The sequence below is a fragment of the Moschus berezovskii genome, chromosome 8 (assembly GCF_049115385.1).
Source record: "Moschus berezovskii isolate FMDL1 chromosome 8, NW_MosBer_1.0, whole genome shotgun sequence".
NCBI classification, from domain to species: domain Eukaryota; kingdom Metazoa; phylum Chordata; class Mammalia; order Artiodactyla; family Moschidae; genus Moschus; species Moschus berezovskii.
In genome coordinates this window covers 105,949,252-105,966,841 of record NC_142467.1, presented here as the reverse complement: position 1 = coordinate 105,966,841, position 17,590 = coordinate 105,949,252, and the positions used below count along the sequence as shown (strand labels likewise).

Here is a 17,590-nt window from a genome sequence, read left to right as displayed (position 1 = left end):
AGGGGCAGGACCGTTTCAAATGCTTAGAGAGCTTACTGAGCAGGGGTAAGAGGCTGTGGCCAGGGACTTCTTGAGCACTGGATTGTCTCCTGTAGCCCAGGCACAGGAGTGGAAAGTGGGGACTGTGTGATCCATCTAGTGCTGGAAATTGGAAGGGTGGGGAGGGCGTGAAAGGCCAGGAAGAGGCAGACAGACAAGAAGGAGGGGTCTCGGGTCTCTGTGACAGCAAAGGAGGGAAGCCCTGGGGCCTGGGGCAGGTTGGCGGTTGTCACCGGCTCAGAGGATGCTGGCGTTTATGATTTCTGAAGCATGAAATCAATTTAGATGTGGCCTTGGGGATGAGTGGCCCAGCTTGAGGTGATGGGTGTCAGTGGGAAGACAGGTGGGCGGGGATGGAGAGGAGATGAAGGCAGGTAACTGTATGTCAGTCAGTGCCTTCAGCGCAGCGGGATGGAAGTGTCGAGATGAACTGGAAAACCCAGAGAAAGGTGATGAGAAAGTAGCCAGGTGGGCCCCACCACAGGAGGAGGCTGCAGGAGCAGGGGCAGCCTCAGTGGAGCAGAAGGAAAGGTCAAAGAAGGGAGGTGTGATCAGCAGGGAGTCCAGAAAGTGTGTCAGCAACATTTGGGGGCATAAAGGCCAGGGAGAGGGAGGCAGAGTACTGAAGGGATGAGAGCACAGTAAGTCAGAAATAACAGGAAAAAAGCACTTTTAAAAACACACCAACAATGCCACACATATAAGAAAACTATTAAAAACCCAAATACTCATGGTTAAAGAGAAAACCACATTTCATATTGGAAGTTAGAAAAAATATGGAGAATGGAGTCAAATGACTGGATTGACATCTTAACGTTTGTGGGATGCAGCCAGAGTTGTACTAAGAGGAAAATGTGTAGTCTTAATTGGACCTATTTAAAAATCTAGAAAGGAAAAAGCATTTACTAATAATAACATAATGAAAAGGTAGAAAGAACACCTGAGTTACAGCCAAAAAACATAGAGGGAAGCAGGTAAGATAGGACCAGCGAGTGTCCACCGAGGCCAAGAGATCAAGCAGGCTGGATGGGCAAGGATGCCTCCCAGTCTCAAAGGGCAGCACCGGCAATCAGATAATGGGAGGCTAGTGCTGGCCATGGGTGGGCTCACTCCGAGGAAACTTGTCCCTAGGACAGTGCCAGGGCATTGAATGAGGCCAGTCCTCCGCACTTTCTTCCCCTTCCTTCTCACCAGGAGACGTCATGGGGCCAACTCTGAACCATCTCAGCAACCTCCTCCGGCTTCCCTTCGGCTGCGGAGAGCAGAATATGATTCATTTTGCGCCCAATGTCTTTGTCTTGAAGTATCTCCAGAAAACCCGACAACTCAGCCCTGAGGTGGAGAGGGAGACCACCGACCACCTGGTGCAAGGTACTGGGGTGCAGGTGGCCTCGGCCGCACTGGGCACAGCCCACATGCCATGTGCAGAGGATGGGGAAGAAAGCAAAGATATGGAAAGAGGCTAATCTAGGTGGCCTGATCTGGCCCCTGTCAGTCGGAGCCTGGCATCTGCACCTGTTAGGAAACCGATCTGATTGCTGGTAATCAGCCATGGGGAGAGGAACAGCATCTTCTAAAAATGTAACTCTTTCTGAACAACCAGAGCAATATAATAGCGTTATAAAAACATTTGGGGGAAAAAAAATCCCTGTAAGCTTCCCATCTTGCTGGCTCTGCATTGACTCCTCTACCCTCCAGCAGCACAGGTTAGCTTTGCCATTCTTGGTGTCTTGTAACACAGCATCCTGTGGCATGCCTCCCTCGACCCTGTCTTGTGTGCGTAAGATTCACCCACTGGACTTTGGGGAGCTGTTGTCCATTCACCTCCATTACTGTGTGGCGGCAGCAGTCGGCCGTGTCTGCGGATGGGCTTTGGAGCAATTTGCAATTCAGGGCTTTTAGAATGGTACTGTCGTTAATTGTCCTCTTTGCATACTTGGTGAAAACTCATCCAGATTTCTGTGGGGTGAAACCATTGGGTCTTAGGATGGGTTCAGTTTGTAATCACTTTGGAGGCTACACTGTTTTTTCATCACATGCATTAATGGAACACAACATACTGAACTCTGCTCTTGGGCATACTGAGTTTATTTCCAGTTTTTTCCCCCTAGATAATGCAACACTGAACATCTTCAGAAGTAAACCACCAGTACTGAACTTCAGAAATAAACAAGGCACCATTGTACTTCTTTAGAAATGAATAACACAGCCCTGATCATCTTCACAGATAAATAACACAACACTGAACATCTTCATAGATAAATAACACAGAAGTGAACATCTTCATAAATAAATAACACAGCACTGGACATCTTCTATTGCCATGAATCAAGTCCTTAGGGCAAGGAATCGCCCTGTTTGGGGGTGGGGTACAGGGCTTCTGAGGGCCCTGAATTACCCTCTTTGCACATCTAGCCTCACAAAGAGGGGGAAGAGTGAAGGCTGGAGATGGGATCTCAGCTCTGTCAGAGATTCCCATTCTGTGTCCCTGGGTAGGACCTGCTTTTCTCAGTGTCTTTGTTTCCTTCAGTTGATACCAATATTCTGGAGCCTCCTGGACTCTGCTTCTAGCCTTACACTGGAGCCAAAGTGAAAGGAAAGCATGGAGGAGGCTGAACCTAGCTCTGAAACTGGCATCTGCCTCGTTCCAGGCATATGCAGCTCCATCCACGCTACCCTGAGTTTCCCTCCTTGCAGCCCCCATGCTAATAGTCCTCGTTTCCCAGATGAGCAAACTGAGCCTCGTGGGAGTGAAGAGCTGCCCAAGACCTCACAGGGGCAAGTTGTGGGGGCTTCTCAGACCCCAGGCTCCTCTGGACTGGGGCACAAGGGGCAGGCAGGGCACTAGACCAAGCCAGAGAGGCACGAGAAACCACCGTCACAATCACGGAAATTTACCGAAAAGAATTCAAGAATGCCTGACTCAGATGATGCTGGCCCCTGTGAGATGGGGAAACAGAGGCATGTGAAAATCTCAATTCCTAAGACAAATCTGGAGTCCCTGTCTCCTGGCCTGTTGTGGTTCCCTGATATTATGTTCCAAAGGCAGTCCTGATGATCTAGAACCTTCTGTTCTCATGGATGAGAAAAGAACGATGAAGAATGTATAGCTGTCTGAGCTTAACTACTGGTGGTCCAGTAGTTAAGACTGTGCACTTCCACTGCAGGGGCATGGGTTCAGTCCCTGGTTGGGGAACTAAGATCCCACATGCTGTATGGGGCACAGCCAAAAAAATAAAATAAACGTGCAACTCTCAGATGGAAAGAGAAGTCAGAGGTTGCCATGGCTATGTGAAGGCTGACCACAGACTACCCAGAACCTTAAGTCTGCTTGGTCCATGGTGGACAGGGAGGGGCAGGGCTCAAGTTGGCGGGTTGTGAAAGTCTAGGATGTGGGTGAGCCCTGGCCTCCCAAGGCCAGGCACACCTCAGTGAACCCATCTGGACTCAGGTCCTTGCCTGCCATCCAGAATGTGATGACCTATATGGGTGAGTGGCAGCCTAGACCTCCCCTCTACCCAGACAGCCAGATCTCTACCCACCACCCGGTCCAAGCCCATGATCATGGTCACCTAGACTGTCCCCACCTCCCCAGTGTCTGCTTCCTCTCCAGACCCGACAACCCACCCACTACATCTGCCCCCTCACACCCCTCCCCGCTTCCCCTCACCACCCCCTCATGTCCCCTGCTGCCCTCACAATAAGACCAACTGCCTGGCCCTGCTTTGGAGGCCCCAGCCCCCCTGACTTCCCTCCTTGTCCTCAATTTCCTGCTGATCTGAGCAAACCAAGCTCTGGCTCCAGTGGATAGAGCAACAACCTCTTCAGGCCCTGGGGTGGGTGAAGGTGTGTGGTAAAGGGCCCTGCCTGGAGATAATGCATTTCACCAACCCACCCCACCAGGCATGACTGAAGGCCAGTGTGTGACCAGGAGTCATAAAGGGGTGATATCAGGAAACAAAAGAGAGATAAAGAAGTTTCAATCCCTCCAGCTGTGCATGTGGGGTAGTTTCGAGGCCCCCAGCTGTAGGTGTGGGGCAGTTTCAAGAGCCCCAGCTGTGTTGAGACAGTTTCAAGGACCTCAGATGTGGGCATGGGGCAGTTTCAGGGTCTCTCCCCCATGTGGGTGTGGTGTTGTTTTGGCGGTCCTGGGGTAGAATGTTGGCCAGCCAGCCATTCACCAGGGTGCTGTCCCCTTTTGCCCCACAGGCTACCAGAGACAGTTGACCTACAAGCACCAGGATGGCTCCTATAGTGCTTTTGGAGAGCGGGACGAGTCGGGGAGTATGTGGTGAGTCCTCATTCCCCAGGCACGGCTACTGAGGTTCCCCCACGTGAAGCCACAGCCTCATGTCCAGCATAGCATAGCCAGGACTCCTGGGGCTTGATCCTGTTGACTGACAAAGTACATGCAACCTAAAGGTTGAGAGTTATGTTTTATTTGGCAGAAACTTTTAGGACTTCAGGCCTGGGAGACAGCATCTCAAATAACCCTGAGAGAACTGCTCCATGGAGGCAAGGGGAGGAGCCGGGTTACATAGAAGTTTTGTAACAGAGGGCAGGTGTCTGAGCAAAAGATTATTATTGATTAAAGAAAACCAAATAACCCAAGTTAAGGAATTTAGTGCTTTTCTGTGTGGGAAGATACAAGAATCTGGGCTCACGGAAACAGTTTCTTTCACATGCACCTCAGCTATCTGGGGCCAGTGCCAGTATCCTATGTTTCCACATCCTGAGCTTTCTTTCCTCAGGGCTCACCGTAGCGAGTGGCTACAGTAGGATGGCTGCTAGATGGCCGGTGTTCTTCTCCTTCCTGAGTTCCCTCAGGGTTCACCAGCTCACATTGGGAGGGCTGCAGTGGCTGATGACTGTGACATCCTTGTTTACCGATATGGCAGGAAATATTCTATTTCTCAGTCCCTAGGGTGATGGGCTCCCCTTGTGGCCCAGCTGGTAAAGAGTCTGCCTGGGTTTGATCCCTGGGTTGGGAAGATCCCCTGCAGAAGGGAACGGCTACCCACTCCAGTATTCTGGCCTGGAGAATTCCATGGACTGTATAGTCCGTGGGGGTCACAAAGAGTCAGACACGGCTGAGCGACTTTCACTTCACTTTTACTTCAGGGTGGAAAATGGAGACAGCCATGGTCCTAGCCCCTGAGGGTTAGAGGTTTGGTTTGGTTGCGGGGGGCGGCGCATGGTGTTCTGCCTGGCCTGTGTGGTGGAGCTGGAAGCAGTGGCTGTTACTGTTACCCCTTCTGCTGTTGTTGCCACAGTGCCCAGGAACTGAACCCCTGCTTTCTGGCCCCTTGTGGATGAGTCCTGGGTTCTCTGAGCCTCCTCAGAAGCCACTGGACCCAGGAATGGGGTGACCCTGAGCAGGAGGGGATGAACGGGGAGAGGCCAGACCACTGCCTTGAGGCTGGGTTGGAAGTTCAGGAGGAGCATTCTGGGGTCAGATTTCCCTTGCGAGTGGCTTCCTCTGGCTTTCAGGGTGAGCCAGGGCAGGGAGGACCTGCGTATGCCTGTCTTATTCCCTAAGAGTTCTTGGCATCATCCGGGATTTGCCTCACCCGCTTTGGGGCTTACTGAGGAAGTAGGGTACCCCTAACCTTCTGTTTCTAGTGGGGCCTCCTTCTCAGTGCCACACCTGGATGGCACCTGCAGCTCCTGTGGGCAAGGAAAGTGTATGGTCCTTAAATCAACAGTGACCACTGCACAGCAACAGAGCCCAGGGCCAGGGGCACAGGGACACAACTGGCTGAGCCTACACTGCAATGCAGAGTCACTCACTTGGCTCCAGAGGGGCCCAGCCTTGGTGATCTGCTCAGCTCCCCAGTCCCCAGAAGTCTGTCCCAGGACCCTGCCTTGCTGACAGCCCTTGAGGCAAGGCCACAGTCATGCTCTAGCAGGCAGAGGCCCCCACCCACTCTCGGGGATGGCTAAAGTCACTGAGTCACTCTCTGAAAGCTGGCCAAGTCCTGACAGTTCCAAGAGACCTCCACCAGTCAGAAATAGTGAGCTGTGATCTGTGTACGCCTTCCCACAGTTCACACACACTGAACAAGAGGAGATGAATTCTGCTGTGGTCGTGGAAACGTGACACCCAGCAGTTTGCCTCTCCTCCTTGGCCTTGTAAAACCTCCTCATAGATCAGAGTTGCAGGATGCACGGGACATTGGCGACAGCAATACACAGAACATCCACCCTGGAGCTGAGCAAACCCAGCCTCAGTCTTGTGTGAACTGTGTGACCTTAGACCAGATGCTCAGCTTTTCTGAACCTGTTTCCTCACCACACAGCCCTCTCAAGACCAGGATCTAGGAGGCAGTGGGACAAGGGTGTAGGCATGCTCATTACGGTGCCAGGTACCCACTGGGATGGATGCCCTGTTAGCACCACTCCCTAAATACTTAGGCTTCCCTCATAGCTCAGTCAGTAAAGAATCTGCCTGCAATTCAGGAGACCTGGGTTTGATTCCTGGGTTGGGAAGATCCTCTGGAGAAGGAAATGGCAACCCACTCCAGTATTCTTGCCTGTAGAATCTCATGGATAGAGGAGCCTGGCAGGCTACAGTCCATGGGGTCACAAGAGTTGGACATGACTCAGCAACTAAACCACCACCACTTAAATACTTGGGAAGTCCAGGATCCAGTCCAACTTCCTTTAAACTCAGGGTCCTTTGCATCCAATGTACATTCGTTCATTTATTCATTTGTTCATTCAAGTGTTTAATACTTGCCAGGCTATTGTTCTAGTTCCAAGGGAACAAGAAAGGCACGGTCCCTGCCTCCAAGAGAGAAAGAGAGACCCTTCATGAGATGTAATAGTTAGCTACTGCTGTGTAACAAGTTACCTCCAAAACATAGCCATTTAAAACAACAAATATTTATTGTCTCAGTTTCGTGGGTCAGGAATTAAGGCGTGGATTAGCTGGGATTGCTGGCTCATGATTCCTCCCAAGGTTGCAGTCATGGTATTGGCTGGGGCTGTCATCATCGAAAGGCTTGACTAGGGCTGGAGCATTTGTTTCCAAGTTGGTCCTCTCCCATGGCTGTTGACAGGGGGCCTGAGTTTCTCACTGAAGACCATTCCATAGGGCTGCTTGCATGTGCTTATAACATGGGAGCTGACTTCCCCTGGAATAAAAATCAAAGAGAGAAAGTAAGGAGGGTGCCACATGCCTTTTATCATCTGGTTTCCTGAGTCATACTGTCACCCACACCACATTCTATTCTTTAGAATCCAGTCACTAGATACAGCCTATACTATTCCACTGCTTGGAAGGAGAAGAAGCAAGGCATTTGTGGATATATTTTAAAGTATGTAGTATATAATTTCTCATATCTATAAAGCAAATAAAACTTGTTGAGGGGATAGGGTATGATGAGGTACACAATTATATGGGGTGGTCAGGAAAGGTTTTCTGAAGGAGATGAGGGACAGCTGTATGAAAATCCAAGTAGAGAGGATTCCAGGCAGTGTGAACAGCCTGTGCAAAGGCCCTGAGGCAGCCCTGACAAGTTTGAGCCAGAGGAAAAGGAGACCAGTGTGGCTGGCAGCACAGGCAAGGAGGAAAGTGACCTGCCAGAAGGGAGGAGAGGGTGGCAGGGCCAGACTGAGCAAGGGAGGCGTTTGGGTTTTATTCCAGAGGGAGCACGAGGGCTTGGTGCAATGCATGGCTGTCACCTGAGTCATGCTGGGCCATGTGCGTACTGAATGCATAAGCTTAATTTGTTAGAACAGTTCTAGACTCAGAAAAATTTTTAGTCACTAGAATGAGTTCCCATACTTTCCATCTCCCCTAGATGCAGTTTCCCCCAGTGTGCACATCTTGCATTAATGACGTGTATTTGTTATAATTGATGGACCAGTATTGCTACATTATTGCTAACTGAGGTCTGTTGTTTACGTTAGGGTTCACCCTTTGTGTCGCATAGTTTATGGCTTTGGACAGATGTACACTGTCACCTACCCACCATTAAGGTGTCATACAGAATAATTTTCTGCCCTGAAAATCCCATGGGCTCTGCATAGTCTTCCCTCTCTACCCCCATCCCCTGGCCACCACTGATCCTTTTACTAGTTCCGTAGTTTTGCCTTTTCCAGAATGTCACAGAGTTGGAATCATAGAGCATGCAGCCTTTTTCAGATTGCTTCTTTCACTTAGGAATATGCACTTAAATTTTCTCCATGTCTTATCCTGCTTGATAGCTCATTTCTTTTTATTACTGAATAATATTCTGTTGTGTGCATGTACAATGGTTTGTTTTTCCCTGTTGGTGATTTATGATGGAAAAATAAATAGAACAGTGTAGCAGAATGTGGAGATTTCACAATTTCCAGTGCAGAGGCAACCAAGTTCCATCTGGATCCTGCAGTGTTTGAAATTTCCCTCTGGCTTCTGTGTACAGACCATGTGATGGGACAGGGTCAGGCTCGTGGGGGCGGTGGGAGCCATGAGATGCCAGGCTGACACAGGGGCTGTGGGAGTATAAGGAAGAGGATGGATTTGCGGTATCTGGGAAAGAAAGTGACCAACACAAGCTGATTCGTAGGTTTGGAGTACATTTTACAGTTAATATTTCAGATTTTGACAATTTGCAGAAACAGAGCTTGGAGTCACTTGATTTTCTTTTTCTTTCTTTTGTTGTTTTAAAATATACATAACATAAAATTTACCATTTTAACCATTTTAAGTGTGAAGTTCAGTGGTATTAAATACATTCATATTGTTGTACAACCATTACCACAATCCATCCTCATAACTCATTTCATCTTGTAAATCTGAAACTCTATACCTATTAAAACTCCAAATTCAAAAAAGTAAGATCGTGGCATCCAGTCCCATCACTTCATGGCAAATAGATGGGGATACAATGGAAACAGTGACAGACTTTATTTTCTTGGGCTCCAAAGTCATTACAGATAGTGACTGCATCCATGAAATTAAAAGACACTTGCTCCTTGGAAGAAAAGCTATGACCAACCTACACAGCATATTAAAAAACAGAGACATTACTTTGCTGACAAAGGTCTATCTAGTCAAAGCTATGGTTTTCCAGTAGTCATGTATGGATGTGAGGGTTGGACCATAAAGAAAACTGAGCACTAAAGAATTGATGCTTTTGAACTGTGGTGTTGGAGAAGACTCTTGAGAGTCCCTTGGACTGCAAGGAGATCCAGCCAGTTCATCTTAAAGGAAATCAGTCCTGAGTATTCATTGGAAGGACTGATGCTGAAGCTGAAGCTCCAATACTTTGGCCACCTGATGGGAAGAACTGACTCACTGGAAAAGACCCTGATACTGGGAAAGATTGAAGGCAGGAGGAGAAGGGGATGACAGAGGACAAGATGGTTGGATGGCATCACCGACTTGATGGACATGAGTTTTGAGCAAGCTCCGGGAGTTGGTGATGGACAGGGAGGCCTGGCGTGCTGCAGTCTATGGGGTTGCAAAGAGTCAGACTCAACTGAATAGCTGAACTGATACCTATTAAATGCTACCCCCCCCATTCTAGCCTCCCCTCAGAGCCTGGAAGCCGCCATCCTACTTTCTGTCTCTATGATTCTGGCTACTCTAAGTGCTTCATATAAATGAAATCGTACAGTACCTGCCTTTTTGTGATTGGCTTATCCCACTCAGCATAATGTCTTTAATGTTCATCCATATTTTAGCATTTTTCAGAATTTCTTTCCCTTTCAAGACTGAATGGTGTTCTGTTGTATGGATATACTGATGTTGGCAGGTGAGAGGACCTCAGTCCTCATCTTCTTTGGAGAAAGAATTCCACAAAGAGAGTTTGGAAAGCAGGCATAGTTTATTGGAACCACAGTATGTGCAAAGAGAACAAAGAAGCGGTTTATTTAGAGCAGAACCAAAGCAGAAATGCACACCCGGGGAAGGATGCGGGCGTCTTCCTTGATGGGAAGTGTGCCAGAGAAGTGATGTAAGTCACCTACATGGGGGTAGTTTTTCCGGGTTTTTGTTTTCCTCTGGCCAGTCATACTTCATTCCCCACATCTGTCCTGACCCAGGGCTCTTTCCGGTACGCACATGAATCTTTTAACCAAAATGGATTCCAGTGAGGGGATCTCTGGAAGCCCGACGGAACAGAGGTTATGGGTCAGTGCCTCCTCACGTTAGGGTCCCCTCGAGCTGTTTCATGCATGTGCAGTTAGGGAGGACTTCTTGAGCTCAAGAATGAAAGATGTGATCTTCTTATCTTTTTACTCCAGCAGGGCTCAGCTCCTACCATTGACTTTTTTCCTTGAAATGTCAGGGGAAAACAAGCTCCAATTTACTCAATTTGACAGACCTCAGCTGCTCAGCCCAGGGGCCCATCTGCATCCTACCTCAGTACCACGTTGTCTTGTTCATTTATCTGTCAGTGGACACTGGGTTGCTTTTATAGTTTGGCTGTTGTGAATAATACTGCTAGAAGCATGGGTGTACAGATATCTTTTTGGGACCCTGCTTTCATTTCTTTGGGATGTATACGCAGAAGTGGAATTGCCAGATCATATGATCATTCTAGGGCTTCTCTGGTGGCTCAGTGGTAAAGAAACTACCTACCAGTGCAGGAGACACCAGTTTGATCCCCGGGTCAGGAAGATTCCCTGGAGAAGAAAATGGCAACCCACTCCAGTATGCTTGCCTAGAGGAGGAGCCTGGTGAGCTGCAGTCCGTGGGGTCGCAAAAGAAGCAAACATCGCACAGGGACTTGACAACAACATGACAGTTCTATGTTCAGTTTGATTTTAGGGATCGCCATGTTCTCCACAGTGGCTGTACTAGTCTCCATTCCCCCCAGACGTGCTCAAGGGTCCCAGTTTCCCTGCATCCTCACCAACGGTTGCTATTTTCTGTTGTTTTGTTTTTGTTTTATAGCAGCCATCCTGATGGGTGTGAAGTAGGGGAACCACTTGATTTTGAAGAGGATGGGTTACTCTTTCGTCTTGAGTTGGGGCATTTCCCTTGCTGACAGTTCTGCTGTTTGTCCCTCTTGGCTCCCTGGTTTCCATCCGGAGTTCATTTTTTTCATTCATTCATCCCCAGCCCCATCATCTCCCATTCAGGGTGCACTAGCAACAGTTGGGCTGGGGGATGGGATGAACAAGGGACAGGCTGCAGAGATAAGGGGAGACACAGAGGCAGGGCCTGGGAGTCTAGAAGCAGCCAGTTCATCCAAGCGTGGAGGTGCTAAGTGCTAGTGGAAGTGCTGGGAGGCTTCCTCTGAGAAGACACCTCTGGGTTGAACATTGAGAAGACTTCTCCATGAATACTGAGAGGACAAGTAAGACTTCATCCTGTAAAGAAAGGAAGTAGGAGCACTCTGCGTTCAGGGCCTGTGTAACTGAGTGACTGAATGGGTTTGTGGGATGTTTTCAGCTGCAAACAACGTAAAAATGATTGAAAAAGGAATTCTGAACATCAGTTCACACAGCAGAGCTGAGGAATCTCCAGGACTGGCCAGTCTGGCAGTCTGACAATGCACTTGGGCCCCTGGTTCTTCCCCTTGGTCCCTGTGGACCTCCTCAGCACAGTGGCTACTCTCCTTATGGTGGCAAAATGGCTGCAGCTGCTCCGAGCATCACCTCATGTGCCCATTCCAAAGCCATTTGCAGACCTGGGGACTGGAATGCACAGAGGAGCCCAAGTGTCCAGGGTACCTGGTTGCTGGTTTTCCCTGGGATCTCTCAGCAAAACTGGGGATCTCTTGGGGAATGGTTATGGAGGAGCAACAAAGAAGGTCTTTCACACATGGTGGTGGTGGGGGACTTGACAGGCTCAGAAAAAGGTGCTTCCCAGGTGGGAGGGAGTTAACAGGGAATATAGGCTGTCTCATTAGGCCCTGCTGGGTGCGCACATACTTCCATCAAGTGCTCACAACAGGGCAGACTGGGCCCTCGTGTCTTACAGAGAAGGAAGCAGAGTCTTGGGTGATGTGGGGAGTGTACCACAGTCCCTCAGGGGCACATGGGAGGTGACTTTGTTTGGGGACAGCCCAGCCTGTGACTCTCTCAGCCTGTACTTCATCCTGTTTCAGGCTCACGGCCTTTGTCCTAAAGTCCTTCGCCCAGGCTCGCAGCTTCATCTTCATCGACCCTCTGGAGCTGGAAGCCACCAAGGACTGGATTGTCCAGCAGCAGCAGGCAGACGGCTCTTTCCCAGCAGTGGGCAGGATTCTGAACAAGGACATTCAGGTTAGCAGCCTCTCAGCCTCCTCCGGGAGCCCTGGCCTTGTGCTGCTTGCTCCCCGGGTTTGTCTGCGGCCAGTGGGGTTGGGAAGCTGTCCTCTCTGGTTGGGGTGAGACCCACAAATCCTCTTACAGGGTGGGATCCACGGCACAGTCCCACTGACAGCCTACGTGGTGGCCGCGCTCTTGGAAGTGGACCCAGCCTCAGAGGTAAGTGCAGGGGGCCCAGGAGATGCTGGGCTGGAGGAGCGAGTGAGCAGTTTCCCCTTGTCAGCCAGGCTGGCCATCTTCTGGCCATCTTAACCTTCTATTTCTTCCTTGCTGTCCTCCTTCTGTTTATCAATGGGACATTTTCATGCTTTCCAATGTTCACAGTTGTTGTGACCTAAGCACTTCTTGTGACCTTACCACTTCTTGTGATCTAAGCAGATGCATGAGAGATTCTGGTGGTAGTCATGAGGGGCATGCATGTGTCCCTGAGTTTGAGCCTTCCCAGGACTGTCCATAGCCCCCAGTCCCCATTTGGAGAGTCATTTGGGGCTCAATCATTATCCTGGACAGTGACCTGTGGGCTGGCTTTAGGAAGCCCGATACAAAACGTTGGATGGGACTTCCCTGGCAGTCCTGTAGTTAAAGACTTTGTGCTCTCAGTGCAGGGTCTTGGGTTTGATCCTTGGTTGGGAACTAAGATCCCACATGTCATGCAGTGCAGCCAAAATATTAAAAAAAATTTTTTTTGACTTATGAATGCTTCGGGGGAGAAAGGTCTAGAACCTATGGGGACAGTAAGTACTGGACCCAGCAGGGCTTAGATGGCCTAAGGAACTCAAGGGTTGTTGTCACTTCTGTGAGGCTGTCCCAAGTGGGAGTGGCATGTCCCTTGCAGAGGGAGCTCCCAGGACAGACAGATCTCAGCCGCCATTCCTCACACCTGTGCCAATTCTAAAACCTCTGATGATGAATTACGATTTGTGGCGCTTCTCAGATTTTCCCGCTTCACAGTGCAGATATGTGTTTAGAGTTTGCTGTGAAGACCCTCCTTGTCCCACGTGCTTTGCCCAGAGGCCCCTCACTTGCCATGTGTTAAGAGGTTGAATTGGGTTGCCCGAAACCCCAGCCACCTAAGTCAGCTCAGGCTGCTGTCACAAAATACCGCAGACCAGGAGCTTACACAACAGACCTTTCTTTCTTTTTTAAAAACTTTTTGTTGGAGTGTAGTTGCTTTACAGTGCTGTGTTAGTTTCTGCTGAGCAGCAAAGTGAATCAGCCATACGTATACATATGCGTGTGCGCTGTCGCTTCAGTCCTGTCTGACTCTTTGCGACCCCATGGACTGTAGGCCACCGGCCTCCTCTGTTCATGGGATTCTCCAGGCAAGAATACTGGAGTGGGTTGCCATGCCCTTCTCCAGGGGATCTTTCGTGACCCAGGGAAGGAACCCACATCTCCTGCATTGGCAGGTCAGTTCTTTACCACTAGTGCCAACTGGGAAACCCACATGTACATGTACCCCTCTGTTTTGAATTTCCTTCCCATTTGGGTCACCAGAGCATCATGCAGAGTTCCCTGTGCTGTATAGTGGGTTCGCGTTAGTTATCTGTTTTGTACGTAATAGTGTATATGTGTCAGTCCCAGCCTCCCAGTTCGCCCCACTTTCCCCATTGGTGTCCATTCATTTGTCTCTACACTGTGTCTGTTTCTGCTCTGCAAGTAGGTTCATCTGCACCCTTTTTCTAGATTCCACATGTATGTGTTAGCACTGTCTCTCTGACTTGCCCACTCTGTGTGACAGCCTCTAGGTAAATCCACATGTCGGCAAACGGCACACTTTTGTTCCCTGTTAAGGCTGAGTGATATCCCATCGCATATATGTACCACATCTCCATTACCCATCCCTCTATAAGTGGACATTCAGATTGCTTCTGTGTCCTAGAAGACATTTCTTTCTGATGCTTCTAGAGACTGGCAAGTCCACGCTCAGGGTTCTGGTTGATTCAGTTCTTTTTTTTTTTTCAGTTCAGTTGTTAATGAGGGGTCTCTTCCTGACTTGTAGTCAATCATCTTCTTTCTGTGTCTTCATGTGGCCTTCTCTTGGTGTATGACCATGAAGAGAGGTGGGATGGGGTTGAGGGGAGAGAAGGAGAGAGAGACCACTGTGGTCTCCCTTATAAGCAGTCTAATTGATTATAGGGGCTTCACTCTCTCGTGTGTGTGTGTTAGTCCATGGAAATCTCCAGGCAAGAATACTGCAGAGGGTATTCTTCCTGACCCAGGAATTGAACCGGGGTGTCCTGCATTGCAGGCAGATTGTTTACCAGCTGAGCTACCAGGGAAGCTCCACCCTCTTGGTCTCATCTAAACCTAATAATCTCCCAAAGCACCGGCCTTCCCCACCCCACCCCCCGCCGCAACCATTGGGGGTTAAGGCTTCAAGATGCAAATCTGTGAAGGGGAGATACAGACCCAGCCCCAAGACTCCAGAATGTGATTGTATTTGCAGACAAGGCCTTTATAGAGGTAGTCATGTTAAAAGGCAGACTTTAGGGTGGGTACTGATCCAATATGATTGGCATCCTGGGAGAAGGAGGACATTAGGACACAGAAACCCTCACAGGAGGAAGATGCTATGAACATACAGGGGAAGATACCCAGTAGAGAGGCCTGGAGCAGATCCTCACCTCGTGGCCCTCAGAGGGAACCGACCTTGCCAACACATTGATCTCAGACGTCTGGCCTCCAGATCCACAAGACAAGAAATGTCTACTTAAAAAAAAAAGCCACCAACACTATTTACTTATTTATTTGGCTGCACTGGGTCTTAGTTTGTGGCACACAGGATCTTCAGTCCTCTTTGCTGCATTTGGGATCTTTAATTGCTGCATGCAAACTCTTAGTTGCAGCATGTGGGACCTAGTTCCCTGACCAGGGATGGAACCCAGGCCCCCTGCATTGGGAACGTGGAGTCTTAGCCACTGGACCACCAGGGAAGTCCTTAAATTCATGAATGTTTTGACTGACTCATTTTTCCTTTTAACCTATATTACTGGGCAGCTTCTCTGAACTAAGGCCATCACTGGACAATGAACTTGGTTTCTGTCCTCCAGCTGCTCACACTGTGGGGCAGGAGCATGATCAGGGTTGGTGGGCTTCTCGGAGGAGGTGACACTTGAGGTGAGGCTTGGAGGATAAGGTGGGCCTGAGCTGGGAGGTCTTAGAAGCCAGCCTGATGATAGAGTGGTACGGGGCAGGGCAGCCAGGGCTGTCTCCCTGCTTCCTCCTCAGTGTCTCTGAGTTGAATGGTGGTGCTCAGACTTCATTTGGAAAAAATTGGCACCAGCATATTAATAAAAGAAAGAGAATGGGATTTTGAAAGCTGGGGCTGTAGGCAGTCATCCACCAGAAGAATACAAAGTGAGGGGCTGCAAGCCATCCATTGGTTTCCCCAGGCATGCCCCTGGAACTTTCGGGAGGGTGGTCTGCATGGTGAAGGCTGAGCAGCCTCCCAGGGCTCCACTTCCCACCCGACTCCCACCCCACCCTGCAGGAGGAGAGGGGTGCCATTACTAAAGCCAGACACTTCCTGGAGTCCAGCGCATCCCTGGTTACGGACCCCTACAGCAGTGCCCTGACTGCCTACGCGCTGACCCTGCTCCGCAGCCCTGCAGCCCCCGCCGCTCTGCGAAAGCTCCGCGACCTGGCCATCACCCAGGGTAGGTGCCCTTGCCCGCCACCCCAGCAGACACAGTGTGGGGCCAGCCCAGCAGGGCCCGGGAAGCAGCTCGTGGACGTGTGCTGGGAACTAAGGAGGCGTCCTCGACTCATTCTGTTTGTTTACTCGTTTATTTGTTGTTGTTTAGTCGCTCAGTCGTGTCTGACTCTTTTGCTAACACGTGGGCTGTAGCCCACCAGGCCCCTCTGTCCAGGGGATTTCCCAGGCGAGACTGCTGGAGTGGCTTACCATTTCCTTCTCCAGGGATCTTCCCCACACAGAGATTGAACCCGCATCTCTGGCGTTGGGAGGCAGATTCTTTACCACTGTGCTCCCCAGGGAAGTCCTTGTGTGTGTGTGTTAGTCTCTCAGTTGTGTCCGACTCTGCTCCCTCACGGACTGTATCCCGCCAGGCTCCTCTGTCCATGGGATTCTCCAGGCAAAAATGCTGGAGTGGGCTGCCTTTCTCTTCTCCAGGGGATCTTCTTGACCCAGGGATTGAACCTGGGTCTCCTGCTTTGCAGACTGATTCTTTACCGTCTGAGCCCCCAGGGAAGCCCTCACTCAATTATTACTCATTCACTAGCATCTAGTAGTGACTTCATTTGATAAGGTGGCTCGAGCCTGGGCATCATTTTCTTCCCTAATGAAACAGAGGATGCTACCCCAGCCCCCACTGGGGAGAAGAGTGCTCAGGGATCCCTGGTAGAAGATCCCCCAGGCTTCCCAGAAAACAGCCCCAGGCAGAGTGCTGGGAGGCAGGGGAGAGCTGCAGCCAGACCCCACCCTGTCCCCCATTGCTGGATGAGGCTCAAAAAGCCTCTTTTATCTAATGGTGTCCATCTCCTCAACTACAAAATGATTCCCCATTGTGTTTGGGGAGCCCCAGTCACCAAGCTGTGACTTCTTGGAATGTCTCCAAAATCAGTCCCCTCTCCCGGCAATGGCAAGCCACTCCAGTACTCTTGCCTAGAAAATCACATGGACAGAGGAGCCTGGTGGGCTGCAGTCCATGGGGTCGCTACTAGTCGGACACGACTGAGTGACTTCACTTTCACTTTTCACTTTCACACATTGGAGAAGGACATGGCAACCCACTCCAGTGTTCTTGCCTGGAGAATCCCAGGGATGGCGGAGCCTGGTCGGCTGCCGTCTATGGGGTCGCACAGAGTCGGACACGACTGAAGTGACTTAGCAGTAGCAGCTCCCTGCCCCCTGGCCTTCCCCAGCAGCTGCACTGAGATCAAGCTTCCATTCACCTTTTCTGCTTAAGAAGAAAAAAAAATTATTTAAAAAGCAAAATTCTAAAACCACCCAATTGAATGATGGTGTCAATTTAGGACAAGATGCTCAAGATCTGAGGCCAGGAGGGCTGATTTCTCTTGTGTTTTGAGGGCTTTTTATACCTCACATGAGCTTAGAATCCTTGGTGTCTTTGGAATTAGGGAGTGACTTCCTGGGCCCCAAGGGAGGATAACCCGGGCCTTCGTCAGGGCCCCAGCCAGAAGGGAAACCATTGATTAAGGATGTCTGCCAGGGATGCAGAAGAGTAGCCATTGATTAAGTGATGCCTGTTGGGGGTTCAGAAAAGCAGCCATGGATTGGTAATGTCTGCCAGGGCTTCCCCGGTGGGCTCAGTGGTAA

At 50.0% G+C, this 17,590-nt stretch overlaps 1 protein-coding gene across 5 annotated transcripts in view; it reads left to right on the top strand.

Annotated features, from left to right (window-relative positions):
- The window catches only part of CPAMD8 (C3 and PZP like alpha-2-macroglobulin domain containing 8), a 101,143-nt gene that overhangs the window by 70,116 nt on the left and 13,437 nt on the right, over window positions 1-17,590 (top strand). For all 5 annotated transcript variants that reach the window (XR_016038114.1, XM_055430164.2, XM_088839146.1 and 2 more), the window contains 5 exons: window positions 1,234-1,410; window positions 4,249-4,330; window positions 12,087-12,243; window positions 12,373-12,447; window positions 15,782-15,947. Coding sequence is in view for 4 of the 5 variants with exons in the window: in XM_055430164.2 (XP_055286139.2) it covers window positions 1,234-1,410; window positions 4,249-4,330; window positions 12,087-12,243; window positions 12,373-12,447; window positions 15,782-15,947 (657 nt within the window). In the remaining variant the exon portion in view is untranslated. The remainder of the gene's footprint in view (window positions 1-1,233; window positions 1,411-4,248; window positions 4,331-12,086; window positions 12,244-12,372; window positions 12,448-15,781; window positions 15,948-17,590) is intronic.